This window comes from Bison bison, unplaced genomic scaffold (genome assembly GCF_000754665.1).
Source record: "Bison bison bison isolate TAMUID 2011002044 unplaced genomic scaffold, Bison_UMD1.0 scf7180017864284, whole genome shotgun sequence".
NCBI classification, from domain to species: Eukaryota; Metazoa; Chordata; class Mammalia; order Artiodactyla; family Bovidae; genus Bison; species Bison bison.
Window position 1 is genome coordinate 1,291,290 of NW_011494856.1, and position 15,882 is coordinate 1,307,171.

At 57.2% G+C, this 15,882-nt stretch overlaps 1 protein-coding gene across 3 annotated transcripts in view; it reads right to left on the reverse strand.

Moving 5' to 3' along the window:
- The window catches only part of PDE2A (phosphodiesterase 2A, cGMP-stimulated), a 69,350-nt gene extending 54,085 nt beyond the window's left edge, over window positions 1-15,265 (reverse strand). The window contains exons 1-2 of one of the 3 annotated variants that reach the window (XM_010849496.1): window positions 15,077-15,265; window positions 4,485-4,546 (exon numbers count right to left, since the gene is read on the reverse strand). In XM_010849496.1, coding sequence (XP_010847798.1) covers window positions 4,485-4,546; window positions 15,077-15,199 — 185 coding nt within the window. In that variant the 5' untranslated portion in view covers window positions 15,200-15,265. The remainder of the gene's footprint in view (window positions 1-4,484; window positions 4,547-15,076) is intronic. The other 2 variants (XM_010849498.1, XM_010849497.1) reach the window with 2 other exon arrangements.
- Window positions 15,266-15,882: the final 617 nt, after the last annotated feature.

Here is a 15,882-nt window from a genome sequence, read left to right on the forward strand (position 1 = left end):
TGGCCCAGGTCCCTGCACACCCTGGGCCTGTGCAGCCTGACAGGTGGGCGCAGACAGATGGCAGGGCTGGGGGACCCCGTGGACACCAGATGCTACGGCCAACTTGTTGGCAGCAGCTCCCTGCAGGCCGTGGGGCAGCTTTGAGGCCACTTGCTCCTGATGTGCGGAATCCAGGAGGAGGCTGGCAGGTCTCCCAGCTCGGAGCAGTCACTTGAGAATCTTAAAAACGAGCATGGGAAGAGCTGCCTGCAGCAGCCCCTCCAGCCTCACCCCAACGCTTCCGGCACAGTAACCTGGGCTCCACTGACACGTTGGCCTTCTCCCGTGCAGACCCAGGGACATCCTACCCACATGCCTTTGCAAAAGCTGCTCTTCTCAACCCTGAAGCCTTTCTCAACCCCCAGAGCAATCCTACCCAACAGCACCACCCTGGCTCCTGCTGCTCCCTATGGCTAGCCCACCTCGGGGGCCCACTTATTCACCATTGCTGGCCTCAGCCTCGCTCTAGACTTGGAGATCAAACATTCCTCAGACCAGGACCCAAGGGCGAAGAGGTTTTTGAAGCTGGGTTCTCAACACAGAGCCAGCCTCCTGCAGCCCCCTCTAAGTCCTTGCTCCAGGCTTCTCTGTATGCCTGGTCCCTTTCCCGTTGCCCTCAGAGGGTCCTCTCAGAAGCCAGCCACGTGGACCTCCCTGACTATCCAGCTGATCTCTGGTCTCATTAGTCACTGACTTTAACCCTCCTCATCCTTCAAGGTTCCAAGGTGCCCCCTCCAGGAAGTCTCCAAGCCTGCACCCAATACAGCAATATAGTTCTTAGAACTACTTCACCCTCATCTCATAGCCATTCTCATTCGATCAAGAAGCATTTATTGGGCACCTATACCAGGCCTATGCCAGGCCCCACATGAGCCCAGGAGAGACTAAGAAGACTCAGCCTTGGTTCCTACCAGCCAGATACTTACAACTACATGGGAAAGGATATATAACCACATGGTGTAACAAGATGTCTGACTGTAAGTTCAGGGAAGCTTGGAGGTATGAGTGCCCAGGAGGTGGGGGAGGCCAACTTGACCTGAGGTGGAGGGAGCAATCTGAGGGGACTTCACAAAGGAGGTGGCATCTAGTCTGGGGCTTGAAAAAGGAGCGCGTGTGTGCCTGCGTACTAAGTCGCCTCAGTCCTGTTCACCTCTTTGCGACCCGTGGGCTGTAGCCCACCAGGCTCCACTGTCCATGGGATTCTCCAGGCAAGAATACTGGAGTGGGCTGCCATGCTCTCCTCCAGGTGGTCTTCTCGACCCAGAGATCAAACCTGAGTCTCATGTCTCCTGCATTGGCAGGCGGATTCTTTACCACTAGCACCAAAAGGAGTAGGTAGAGGAACAAAGGAAAGGCATTCCAAAGAGAGGTGCCAGTGTGAACAAAGTCAGGGAGGTCGGGAAGAGCAGGTGTCCCAGAAGTGAGCACTGCCATGTCTGGGGGCAAGGGGTGGACAGGAGGGGGTCCAGCAGGTACAGCTGTCAATGCCATGGCAAAGGTGTGGTTTTTCCTTATCCAGTGGGAAGCCACAAAGGAGCCAGTGCTGGGAGAGCACTAGGGTGCTTGATGTGGATACCCGTGCACTTGTTCATGGCTGCCTCTTCCCAGCCCCTGCCCCAGCTGGGTTTCCTAACCCTCGTCTGGGCCCTGAGAGCCAGCACAGAGACAGCATTCACCCAGAGTGTTCAACTCACTGCTTGCACTGCCTCAGCCCTGACATCCAGAGAGAGTAATGGCCCTGGCATTGAAGGAGGATTCCAGATGGTGACTGAAGAGCCCCTCCTCCAAGCCGGCCAGCTGGCACAGGGGCCAGGAAGCCATCCGAAGAAGGTGTGCTGAACAGACACCTGTTGGGAGGGCGTGGAAGCCGGCAGTCCTGCTCTTGTGGCTGTTGTGCTACCAGCGGCAGGAGAATGAGCTGTGCTCACCCAGCCCCGTGGGGCACCTGGTCTCATAAAGCAGAGCCATCTAGACCTGGCTCCAAGTATCTCACCCTTGAGGGAAGCAGGGAGGCTGCCAACTCCCTCCGAGGACTCTCTGCGGGCCAGGCCTGGGGCAGGTGCCTCACACATACTATCTTTGTAACTTCTCCCAACAGGCCTGCCATGATTATTACGTCCAAAAATAGTGATTATGTCCAATGATGGTGAAGCTTCTTATCCCCTTTTGACAGGTGAGGGAACTGATGCTCAGGTTGGTTAAGGGACTGGCCCAATGTCACACCCCTAGGAAGTGGTGAAGCTAAGACTTGAACTCATGCCCACCTGACCCCATGGTCTGTCCACTGGATGAGTGCATTCATCTCCCCAGGCTCCACCTTCACAGGAGGCTCCCCATCCCTCTTTACCTCCAGGTGTCCCAATAGTTTGAGCCACACCCTACGGTTCCTACTCTCTCCAGTCCTAGCCTTTCTGTGTTAGGGGGTCCCCAGGGGCAGCAACCTCTTTCCAGCAGGGCTGAGCATGGGCCCGGGCACCCAGAACGGGGTGCTAAGTGAACCCAGAAACACAGCAGGCGCTGCTCAGAAGCCAGGCAGACACCTGCCATCTCCGTGATGGGTGTGGGACTGGGGGGAAAGAAATGAGACCCAGGGGGGCTCATAGCCCATATCTTTGGGCTGAGAGAGGGGGCAGTGGGACCCCGGCGAAGGAAAGGCAGCAGGAACAAATAGGGATGATCTGGGGAAGCCTCATGGGGAGGGTGAGGAAGGAGGCAGAACTTGAACTTGCAGGGAGCAGGGCCAAGGGAAAGGGGGCTGTGCACAGAGAAAGAAACGAGAAGCCTGGGCCCGGCTCCTGCTCTTGCAGCCCCGCTCCCATCTCTCAAGATGGGCTCAGTTTCTCCAAAGCCCTCTCCCCTCTCAGCTTCCTGGGAGGATGACAAATCCAGTCTTTCCTGGCGGGTAGCAGCGGCTGCCGAGACACTGCTGGCTCCCAGGAACACCATCTGTCCCAGCTCCCGGGGGAGCCCCCGACCCACGGGGAATGCCACGGCCAGAAATAAATTAATAATGACTCTCCAGGTCCCCCCTCTCTCCCTCGCCTAGCACCCAGCTGCAGGCACATCCTCAGGGCTGGGCTCTGTGTCCCAGCAGTGAGCCCATGCTGACCCCACTGGGCACCAGGCCCCGAATGGGCATCTTCGGCCATCTCACCCGAGGACAGGGAGAGAGCCAGGGTTGAATATGTGACATAGGTCCACTTTCAACTCTGCCTCCGATTCACTCACTCCCTGTGTGATCCTGCTGGGCCTCAGCTTCCCCTAAGTAGAAGAATCACAGCCCCTGCCTTCCAGGGAGGTCGTGGGGATTAAACAAGGAAGTGGATCTAGAGCTCCTGGCCCAGAGGAGGGGCTGATACAGTCACAGTCTTCCCTTCCTCTCAGCCAGGACCCCAGGGCACAGGGAAGGTTCATCAAAGGCTCTCTGATCTCACACACACCCCTCCTCTGTGCCAACCTTCACCAACCCCAGCCCACCCCACTGTGACTCAGGATCCCAGGGACACTTGACAGTTCCTATGAGGCCCCCCCAAAGGCATGGTCAGGGACTGAGATGGCACCCCTCATCTCAAAGGAAAGGTGCTTGCTGAGCCCTCCTCAGGCACCTTTTGGAGGGTGGTGGGAGACTCAGGAATGAACAAGACACATCCCTAGGCTCAGGGTGCTCACAGTTCAGAGCGGGAGACAACCCAGTCACAAGGTGGAGAAAATAGGGTGCTAATGGCACAGGCAGCAGAATGTGCCAGCGGCTGACGGCCAAAGCAGGAGAGCTCAGAGGAGGGAGCGTGAAAGGCAGGGAGGGCTTCCTGGAGGAGGCGAGGCTAGAGCTGAGCCCAGAAGGATTTGGGAAGCTGAAGGGAGAGGAGGCCAGCCGAAGTGGTGCTAGGGAGGCAGGAGCGAATGAAGGGGGAACTGTGAGCTGGCTGGGGCTGCAGAGGGAGCAGGGGGAGGGGGAGCATAGAGAATTTTTAAGCTGAAAAGTGACAAATTCAGGTTTGTGTGTTAGAAGGATGTTTCTGGCAGTCACTTGGAGAAGGGGGGCAACTGAGAGGAGACAGCCAGTGAGCCATCCAGGGGAAAGGTAGCCCGTCCCAGACCAGGGCAGGCAGTGGGAGACCTAGAGAGGAGTTCACCAGATACTCAGGGCAGAGAATCAACAGGGAGTTGTTGGGTGAGGGTGGGGAGGATGAGGGAGGAGCCCTAGTGACACCCAGGTGACTCCAGAGGCGAATCCTCATGGGGAGGGAACTCTGGGCAGGAATAGGGAGGGAGAGGTGGTCTTGGTCTGGGGTGACCCTAAGCCGGAGGGGGTGGGGCTGGGATTCAGCTCCAGCCTCCCAGTCCTCCCAGGGGTGGGGGTAGCGCTCAGACTGGCCCCCAGCCTGCGCCCCCCACCTCCACCCCAAAGCCCACCCCAGGCCTCCCTCTCTGTGCTGAGCTCTCACCTGCAATGCGCCGTCTCCACTCCCTGGGGGCACTGGCTCCTGTGCAAAGAGGTCCCGGCTGGCTGCAGAGACAAGAAAGCCAGGGGCTGAGGCCGGCCAGGCCCTCCCCTGTCTCCCCAGGCTGCCCCTCCACCAGCCCCCAGCAGACTCGGGACCTCCTGTCTCCCACAGGTGGCCTTGTCCAGGGAGCCTTGCCTGATGACCCGGCTCCCCATGGGCGCGTCTGGCTCTGGAATAGAGCCAAACTCTTTCCTTCAGCCTGGGGCTCCTCAGGGGTGGACATGACCACACTGTTACCCCTCCTGAGGTCCCCTCCGCTTCTGCTTCTCTCCCTTCACTCTGCTGTCTGAGCCTCAGCTTCCTGTCTATAAAATGGGGTTTGTATTGTCCAGCTCACAGCCACTGGGTTGGGCTCCCAGCTGGGGATGCTGGGAAGTGAATGGGATCATACATGTGAGTCCTCAAGCCCAGCCCAGTGCCCAGATGTCTGGGCTCCAATCGGACCCCCAACCTGCATCCTATCAGCTCTATTCCACAGCTCCTCATGGGCTGGAAGACACACCAGGACCTGCTTACTCGTTCATGGGAGCCCACCACCCAGGGGGGCATCCAGAATGGGATCCATTCTGGGAGGCGCTGCCCAGAGGCCGGCTGTCCCTCCCCACCCCCACCCACAAGCACACCCAGGCATCGGACAGGCACAGGCGGTGGGATATTCTGAGCCTGGCTTCGTTCCCGTCAGCTGCTGGCCGCCATGCCCGCCTGGCGCGAGCGCAGGGGCTGATTTGATTTGGCAGCTTGGCAAGAGTGTGGTGGGGAGGGGGAGCGGGTGGAGATGAGACACCCATCCCTGCTAGGAAATAAACAGCCTCAGGCACTCAGCGAGCTGGTGGGGAGGGCACAAGTCAGCGTGGGGTGGGAGCGGGGGGCAGTTCTGGGTTCCCTGCCTGGAGTTCCTTTCATCTCACTCAGGCTCTGGACACCTGCTGGAATCTGCGGTTCTCCTTGGGTCACCCTCGGGGTGACAGTAGCTGCACCTGGTGTGTGCACGCTTGTGGTGGGGGGGCTCTGGCAGAGTGTCTGCTTGTCCCACATGTCCCTGTGTCCTGTGAGGTCTCCCTCCTTAGCAGTGCCTTCAGCTGGGCCCAAGTGTTGCCAAGGATGCCTGGGTCTAGGGGCTGCGGGGGTGATGGTCTAGACAGCGCCATCTCCCAGGGTGACTGTGGCTCCATGGCTGGGCCTCGGTGGGGGACTGACTGCAGCCCAGGGCGTGACAAGGTCGCCCATGTGCCTGAGTCTACTGCAGGGCCTTATGTGCGTTGGCTCGGCCTGTTCCTTCCCTCTGTGTGATGACCCCGCTAACCCAGCCATGTCCGGCAGAGGAAATGACGCGGGCCAAGATAAGTGTCTGACCTAAGGGCCTATCCCTTTGTCCACAAGCCTAAGCCTTCTTTTCCACCCTGGCCTCTGATGGTCCACCCACCGCCACCACTGAGTTGCCCTGGGAGAGCCTCCTCCCCGACCTGAGAAGAGGTGCTTGTTTCACTCAATTCTAACTGTACCCGGGTTCTCCACCACTCCCTGGAGAGGCTCCTGCCCCATGACCTCTAGTTCCCCGTCACCCAGCTCCAGCACAGGGAAGGTGGACAGGAATGGGGGTGGGAGTCTCAGCTAGGCATTCACAGTGCCTCCATAATCCCACCCCAAACTTCATGTTTATCACCTTCCTACTCAGAGCAGTCCAGCTCACCCCTTCCAGAAGCCCCAGGAGTCTACACCATCCTGTTAATATGCTGCTGCCACCTGGGGGACCAGGACTCCACAGCTTTCCAATTAGAGAGCTGCTGCTGGGTCAGGAGCTCTGATGCTGTGACCTCTGCACTGAGAGGGAGGGGGAGGGGGACAGTCAGACCAGGACCCTAATCCTAAGGGATCCACAGGCCAGGGCTGTGACCCAGACACCAGCCAGGAGGTCAGGGTAGGGTGGAGCCTACTTTGGGAAAGACGCAATGTCTCATCTGTCACCGCCTCCCCATTGTCCCACTGTCCTCTGGGGACCTCAGGACTCTCCCCACCCAGCCACAGGAAGCCGAGCCCCTCCTGGAGACAGAAGGAGGGAACACTGAAGGAGGGGCTCCAGGGCCAGAGGGAGACTCAGCTGTGCCCTTGGGGTCACAGAGGAGGAACCTAGGCTCAACAGAACTCAGTTATCACAAAGGGACTGGTGGGAAAGGGACTCTGCAGAAAAGTCCCCGGGGGCTTCCTGGAAGAGGTGTGCAGTGTCTCACAGGAAGAGAAACTAGGGTCCAGGACAGCCTCCTAACTACATAATAGAGGTTTGCACCTGGGACTTATATACAGTTGCAAGCGTCTGTGTGTCCATGTGTGCATGGATGTGCACTCCAGTCATAGAGTCCTAGGCTCTGGTCTGTGTCCCATGGGCAGTGTCTGCCCAAGGTAGGGGTCAGCCAGGCAGCAGAGAAGCGGGCAAAGGAAAAGAAGGGAGAACAGCTCAGACCTGAGGAGAGAAGCCTGTCGGGTTAGCCATGACACAGGCAGTCCTGAAACCCTAGATGCCTGACGCCAAGACTGTGCCTCCATGACCAGGGCTCCACTGTAGCCTACTGTGCAACCTCAGACAGGACCCTCCCCTCTCTGAGCTACCGTCCTCACCTGAGGAATAAAAGGGGTGGACCTGATGATCTCCTAGGGCCCTTCCAAGTCTAACAATTTTATGGAGAGCCTGACATACAAAAATGGCCAGAGACAGAAACTTATAGGGATGGGGAGAGATCCCAAGGAGAAGCAGAGGAGAGTGAGGGGTGCGGCAGCAGGAGGACAAGGGAGGAGAACCCCAGGGAGGCCACCTGTGGGTCGGGCAGCTGGGGAGGGATTCCCTGCTGGGGACCCTAGCCTCAGGGCCAAGACAGGCTGTGGTAGACCATGTAGCCCCACAGATGACAGCGAGCAATTATCGCCACCCCACCTGTCTCCTGACCTGTGAGAGGAAGAAGACGGCAGGTGACAAAGGCCCTCTCCCCCTGACCCACATCCTGCCTGTACTTTCAGGCCCTGCTGTGTGATGGGTCTGGGTCCCAGCCTCTGTCACGGGATCCGGAATCCAACAGGCTGGGTCTCGGACAGTGGTACTGAGCTCTGAGGGACCTGGCCGGGGTGGGCTGTCTAGAGGGCTGAGATCTTTCTCCCCTACCTAGAGGTTCTTTCCCCACCTCTGGTGTGGGTGCTAAGACTGTGCACAACCCAAGAGCCAACGAACTGCTGGACCAATGAGCTGGCCTTGTGCTGGGCTGGTGACCTGAACCCCCATCAGTCATTAGCCCTTCAGGCCCTCTAGCCTGGGACCTCCCTTCCTTAAGTCCTTCTCACAGCCACCCCCAGGGTCCTCCCTCCTTGGCCTGTCCTCAAGGGGTGCTAATGGCCCCTAACCAATGCCCACACTGCCCCTCTAGCTGCTTGGCCTCTGCCCCAGTCGGAGGCCCTTTGTACTTGAGCCTCACAGGCAGAGCTTCGTGCATTCCCATGCCTATGTCCAGGAAGTGTTCATGTCCTGTTTTCCCCCTCAGGCCGGGGCTGCCAGGGAAGGAGGGGGTGGGGGTGAGCAGGCTTCTCCTTCCTCCACTGGGTACATTTCTCCCACAGGCTTTAGGGATTGGGAGGAAAGAGCACTCCCCTCTCTGCCATAGTCTGAAATGATTAGGGACAGAGGGATGAAGGAAATGATCCCTTACCCTGCAAGCTTAGGGGGTGGTGGATCTCGCGTGTGCAGGTACTCCAGTTCTGCTGGTGTAGGAGAAATGGTCTGTGCAACCCAGACTGAGAGGGTCTCCTTCCCCACTAACTGCCAACCCAGCCCCTATTCCACTCCCTCCCCGGGGGTGGGGGCCGCCCCTGGCCCCAAGCTGTCTCCATTGCTTCTTGCTATGTTTTTAATAACTGAACATCAATGTTAACGAGGCAGGTGGTTGCAGCTCTTCCCAGAAACCCCATTTAGAATCATTGAATCATCAAATCCTAGAATCTTAGAATCACAGAAAGTCTGCTTCTTCGGCTCCTAGAGTCTCAGCGTCTTAAAGTCACAGAATGTCAGAAACACCCAGCCAGGCATCCACACAGCCCTGGCTGGGAGCTGAGAGCCATGAAAAGCTGGAACCCCACAAACTGACAATGCCAGATGCTCCTGAGAGCTCATCTCACCCGACTTCCTCTTTTTACAGGTGAGAAAATGCAGCCTAAAAAGTGGTGCTATGCAAGATCACCGGACAGTAGGAGCCAAGCAGTGCCCAATCCTGAGATTGTAAGATGGGACCTCAACATCTGGTCTTCCAGAAATGGTGCAACTTTTACATTAGGAAATACAGATATTTAAGTTGGAATAATGCTGTTCTTTTAGCTTTGCTCACATCTCCTGCCTCCCAGCCCCCACCCCCCCCAGCCCTGTCCCATCCCACTTCCCCCTGCAATTTCCCACCCTACCCCTACTGGGTCCTTAAGTGGGCACCTCTTCTCTCCGACCCCTCACCCTCGGTTCTTGAAACACCCTCACCATCCACCCTCCCCAAAATGGGTGAAGTTCAAGGGGTCAAGTCCCTCAAGGTAAGGGACAGAAAAAGCAAAATGCCTGCTTCCTGCCTGCCACAGGAAACCGCCAGCCAGAGAGCAGGCCTCCTCCTCTTTCTGAGGAGGTGCCTCCACCTCCCAGCGGAGGTCCCCTGAACAAGAGGCCAGAAGGTCGTAGACCACCCCCTACCCCGCCCCAGGGCAGGTGTCTGGCCACACCGGAGCAGTGGCTTCAGGGGAGCCGGATCCAAAGGGGTGGGCAGCAGTGAAGGTACAGTTGATATTAACCCTCACGGATGTATGCTTAGCATTTTCATAAATTTACATTTTAACTCATTTTCGAATGTACTCATATATTTTTGAATTTGAATTTTATTAAATATTACATTTTACAGATTGTTTTAATTTTTGAATGCTGAATACTCTTTGCCCAGGGCAGATCCCAAGTCCCCACACTACAGACAAGGATGTGGCAACCCCCAGTGGAATCCAGGTCTCCTGGTCTCTGTTTAGCCTCAAAACTCCTAACCTGGGAAGCCATCCTGAGACCTTCTGCTCCACAGAGGGCCCTGACCCAGGCCCAGGCATGTGCTCTCAAACCCTGTCTTCTCTCACTTGGCCACCCAGACCCCAGGGTGGCTCTCTCTTCTTCTCTTCTACAGCTGACCAGCTTCCTCCTCCACCTCTGCTCCTCTGTCCCCTCCCTTCCAACTCAGGCTTTTCCCTGTTCAGTTTCATCATCCCACATCTGAAGGAACTGCCCCAGCCTCTCACCTCACCCCTTCTATGAGCTCCACACCCCTGGCCCAGGGAGCTTCGGAACACCTAGGTCTGAGCAATCACTGTTCTGCTTTCAACTCTTCTCCTAGTGCCCAGTTCCCTCTGGAGAAAGTCCAAATTCCTTGACATGGCACAAAAGTCCTGCACGATTTGGCCCATGCCAGCCTCACCAGCCTCATCTCCTGACGCTTCGGCACCACCCCTCCGCCCCAGCCATCCCATCACTCAGCGGCTCTGGCAGTCCAGCACCCAGCTCCAAAGAACGCTTCCCTCCCTCTGTCTGTCACCAGCAAGCCTTCACATTCGCGATTCTCTCCTTCTCTCTGTCCAGAACTCTCTCCTGGCTCATCCCTCAGCTCCCGCTTTAGCTATACTTCCTCCTGGAAGCTCCCCAACTTGCCTTCCCTGCAACTTTGAGCTGAATTAGGGGCCCCTGCCCCGTCCCACCACGGCCCCCAAGTTTCTCTCCAGCGTTGCCCTCCCCACACAGTCTATCAGCATCCATCTGTGTCTGTGCCCCTCCATCACCCCATCACCTGACCACCATTGGCCCTGGTACCTGGGTCTGTCCACCTGCCTTGTTGCTCAGACCTGGGGCAATGTGTAGCTGAAGTTTAAGGTCTGCACTGTGTTCTCTCTGCCTACCATCTCTGTTGGGCACATACTAGGTGCTCGCTCTTAAAGGCCTGTCAGTACAAAGTTGTGGCACGGACAGGGAGCACTGGGATAGTCAGAGGAAGTGAGAGTCCCTGGGCTGGGCTGGGGACTTCCTGGAGGAAGCATCTGGGACAATACTCCACGTGTCAGTCCTTAGACCGCAATTGAGGACAGGCCACACAGGAAGTCACCAGCCCAGCCTTAGGACCATCAGAGCAAACCATCAGAGTGAGACCAGAGTCTGCAATGAGGGAGATTCAGTGGCCAGAGCCCAGGACAAGGCCACTGGAAGAAGGGGATGGTGGTGCATTCAGGGAAGACTTCCTGGAGGAGAGGATACTTTCGGCTGGTTTGGGGCAAGGGAGAAGGTGGAGATGAGGCAAATTGGAGACAGAGATGTGAAAGAGAAAGCTCTGGTCCATCTTGTCCTTTATCCTTTAGAGGAAAGGGAGGTGGGAGTCAGATGGGCAGGAAGACAGACAGAAGGCCAAGGCGGCATAGTGATAACATCAATGCTGACCCATGGCCAGGGCAGGTATGGATGGCTGGGGCTGGCAGGGAGCAGGTCCCCAGCTGTGGTCGGGAAACGTTTCCTGTCTCCTTGCCAGGGGGGTCATTAATAATCATTTACCCGCCACAGGCAGCCCGGAGGCCAGCCAGGGAGCAGCATGGTGCTGGGGCCGGAGCCCAGCCTGGCAACCAGAGAGCTGTATTCTGGGACCAGCCCCGCCACCTTGCTGTGAAACCTTCACAAGTCACCTGACCTCTCTTGGTCTCTGGCAACACTGGGCAAAGGAGAGTCTTAAGAGGAGGCTCCCTAAAGACCTCCCCACTCTAGGCCTCAGTTTCCCTAGATGGCAGCAGGGCTGCCAACCCTACAGGGGGTTGGGACCTCTGATAATCAGTATGAGCATCTGGACTACGCTAAGCCCAGGTCAGGACACATGGGATGGGCAGACCCTGCCCAGCCTCTGAAGAGCTCATGTTCTAGTGGGAGCCAGACCCCTACACCATGGGGTGCCTGCCTGCAGCACGTCAAGTGCACATCAGGCTGCAGGAAAACACATACAGAGGGCCATCTGCCCAGGGTTGGAGGGGCTGACAGTGTGGATGGGCCACAAAGATGGGGTTCCTTAGACACAGAAAGTGGGAGCCCCATGAGGCCTGTTTGGTCACTGCTATACCCCCCAGCACTTAACACCGTGCCTGCCTGTGGCCTAGCAGGTGCTCAGTAAATGCTTTCAGATACAATGGAATGAGCTCATCTGTTAAAGGAGACATTTGTGAAAGGAGCTTGGAATCTGGAAAGAGCTGCCTAAAGCTGACGATGAAGATAATGACAATGATGATTCTGGCCAAAGACAATCGGAATGGGCCAGACGTGAAAACTTGAGAAGGGAGGAGGCCCAGAGATGGCCACCTGAAGTCAGACAGTATTGCCTGGGAATATTCAACAGCCTTCAAGATCCCTTTCTTCCAACTGGGCCAGAATCTTCCTCAGCCTTAGGCTATATTTCTCTACATCCCCTCCAGGGCTCAGCTCAAGCTCACTCACTTCAGAGAACCTTCTGGAATGTGGTGCTGAGGCAGTGGCCCTGAGCCCCTTCCCCTGACTGATTCTGATGGTCTCTGTGGCTCCCAACCATCAGGAGTCCTGTCTTTTCGTGCTCTCAAGTCCCTTTTGGAAAGCTGCCCACTAAGGTCTCCCCATAGCTTTCTCTGGAGAGTATGACCTGGACCCTCCTACTGGGTCCATCAAACGAGAAGGTCCCAAAAGGTGTGATCAGGCCTCCTTTTTTAGATTAAAGCCCTGGGCAGACAGAAACTATCCCCCCATTAGATGTGGGGTCAATATGAGTGGAGATTGGTTGAGGTCTTCCTGGTTGTCTCCCAGCCCAGGAACCCTCTCCGGGCACCACACAGAGAAGGGAAGAGGACCAGCCAGCCTACAGAAGAGGGAACAGGGCTGCTCAGCACCCTGGAGATGACGTGAGCAGGAAGGGCACTGGGCCACGCTTGGGACTAAGACCTCACGGTTGGCAAACCCGTCCAACTCCAAGCCCAGTCCCAGCTGCTCTTGTGTCAAGAAGGTGCCACGGGGATACCACCCAGGCCTCAGTACCTGTGCCTGGACCCCCACCCTCGGCAGAAGACTGTGAGCCGGTAGCAAAGCACAGTGACCCCGAGACACGTGCATCCTCTCTCCACCCCTGCCAACCCCGGCCCCAAACACGAGACAGGCTAAGAGGAAAAGAACAAAGGTTCCCGGCCCTCGACATCACCCGCCGCCCGCCTGTCCAGCGCCTGCTCGACCGGAAACCCAAGACAAAGGCCCTGGTGAAAGCGAGGAGGATGAAGGGCAAAGGGTAGAGGCAGCCTGGCTTGGGCATCTCTGGGGACCTAACTGGGAGGAAAGCAAGGACAGGATGGCAGTCAAGCCCTCCTCACACACACACATTTTGGGGACACCTGCTGTATTCTGCACACTTGAACATCACACACCTCGTTCTTCACCCCAAACACCTTATACACACACTCCCTCATCCCCTGCAGCACCCTCCACAGGCCTCCGCACTGCCACCCCCACACATACCCTTGCTCCCTGGACACCCTTCATACATAAACAGCTCACAGGGAGAAAAGATCACATAATCCACATCACACGGAAAAGTCATCCAGCTCACACACCCACGCTTCACACCACACTCACACTCAACCTCCCACACACACCTCTCACACCCTATACTCACCTCTCCAAGCACACACACATCCAATTAAATTCAATACACACACACTACCAGACACAGACACACCTGCATAAATAATGTGCACACCTAATGTCACATCAAAATATCACATGTTTATGGGCACACACAGCTCCTTAGCACAGACAGTCGGGCCTGCCCACTGCCTCCTCCCCACACACACTTGTGTGTGCACATACACACATACACTTAGTCAACAAGTCTTTGCCTTGGACCCCTGGGCCCTGGCCACTGCACTCTTTCCTACCCAGAGCTGTACCAACAGCCATCACATAGACATATGACACTCAAACACCAACACATATGTCCCCATATATTTCCTGACCAACTCCAGGATGTAACTTGGTGACTCGAAGCCAGTCACCTTGGCTGCAAATACACTCACACATTCAGTGACCCTCTCCCCACCCCCTTCAAGTAAGACATCCAGTAAAACCTTTCACTGGGGCCCAGCAGTGGCTTTTCCTGGTTACATACAACAGTTTATAACATATATATACACACAGTCCCCTGTGTAAGCCCCTACAACTACTCCACCCCATGAAGACAGACAGGTACCATTTGAACATAAGTTCCCCACACACGCAACAGTCATATGAACGGCTACCACTCCACACTCACAACTCAGCCTCCCCAGCTGCACGTGCCATGCAATGCCATATACTCATCGTTCCTCATGTGAACCCCAGTGCCCTACTGCATGATCCCCACCCACCTTAAATCCCTGGGCACCGCCCAAGGGCTGCGTGCTCCATGTTTAGCCCCTTCTACCAGCACCCACACCACGACAACATGGGTAGGGGTGGAGGCTCCGGGGACACTGGCCTGGCATTCTGAGCCAGTCCCCTCACCACCCAAAATCAGAGGCTGACATAAGGGGAAGGATGACCACATGGAAAGGCCCTAGAACAAAGATAGAAACCTGGAGAAATTGGAGGAGTGATGGGCAGACCAAGAGAGGTGGGCACATGGGCAAGAGAGACCAAACAGGAGAGAAACAGAGGGGCAGAGAGAGACAGGATGCCCAGAAAGACTCGGAGAAGCCAGAAAAAAAAACAGAGAATAAATTGGAGCCAACATACCCAGAGAGAAACAAGAGGAGAGGGTGAGACAAGCCAGAAAAGACTAAGATCTCTTACACAGGAGGGAGGAGGGAAAGCAGGAACAGAGTGGGAGGGGGATCCTGCAGAGAAGGAGAGAGAAACCAAGATGGAAAGGGCATTTAGACTCAGGGGTGGGGTCCCGTGTGAGGACTGAGTCCAGATGTTTGAGTGGGAACCTGGATGGGGGCATAGATAAGGCTGCGGAGTAGGGGCTCAGGGGCATGAGGTGAGGTTCCAGCTCTGAGGTGGGGTCCTGGCTGAGAGTTGGGATTCAGGTGTTCTGGGTGTATCTGGAATCTGAAAATGTACTGGGGGCCCAGAGGTATGGGCAGGGGTCCTCTACTATTACGGGAGTCCGAGGGTTCCAGGCTCCGGCAGAATTCTTGGGTGTACCAGGGGGTCCCACTGTGGATTGGGAGTTCTGTGCTTGGGGTGGAGTCCCAGATCTGAAACAGGTTCAGAGTCTGGCATGAGGTTTTGAACTGTGAGCTGGGCATTCAAGGTCTCTGGGTATGGGCTGCAGTCCCAGCACAGAAGTGGGACTCACAATTGGGGCGGAGGGGTGGGGGTGGGGGTTTCATCACCCTAGGAGGGTTGAGGAGCAGGGTGGACCATGGGGCCGGCGACAGCACGCTCAGCGGAGGACGCGGCCGGGCGCTCACCCAGCACCCGGTTCCCCTCGTGCCCATAGCGGGCCCCCGCTCCCTACCTGCAGGCTGTCGGAGCATGGCTGCGGCGGCGGCGGCGGCTCGTCCGGCTTGAGGAAGACCTGCTGGCCCCGCCTGAAGAATTGGACAACAGCGATGAGGATGTGGTGCAGCACCAGGACCATGCTCGCAGCCGCCCGCCCGCCCGCCGGCCCGGCCGCTGCGCCTCGGTCGGCGCGTCCGCGACAGCTTCGCCGGGTCCGCGCTAGTGTCCGCCCCGGCCCCGCCCCGAACCGCCCACTTCCCGCCCCTCGACCGCCGGGCCCCGCCCCGAACCGCCCACGTCCCCGCCCCTCGACCGCCCGGGCCCCGCCCACATCCGCGCATCCGTGGACAGCACCTCTCAGCTTGTCCGATCTTTGGACACCCATCAGAGCCCCCCACCAGCTGTCACTTCCCTTATCTCTCCGCTGTCAAGATTCTTCCAGCTGGTCCGCTACTGGGATCCCCCGCCAGGTAGCCGGCTTACCGCCTTCGGTCCCTTCTCCTGCTCCTCCGCCACTCCTTTCACTATCTCTCAGGGGTCGCCTCTTTGAGGCCCTCTCCTGTATGATCACATCCTCTCCCCCACCACTTACTTATAAAGTCCTGGAGTCGGGCCACAGCCCCAAGGCAGAGAGACCAGTGCAGTGAGGGAGTGGAGGGCGGTCCGCAAGGGGAGATAGAAGTGAAGGGACCACTGGCACGACACACGGAATCCTGGGCTTGCTCTTCTTCCAGGAAAAAGAGTGGAATGAGGGAAAATTTTAGAGGTCGCTCAGAGTCGGACAGGCTCTGAGAACAGTAGCAAATCTGGGAGGGAGACACG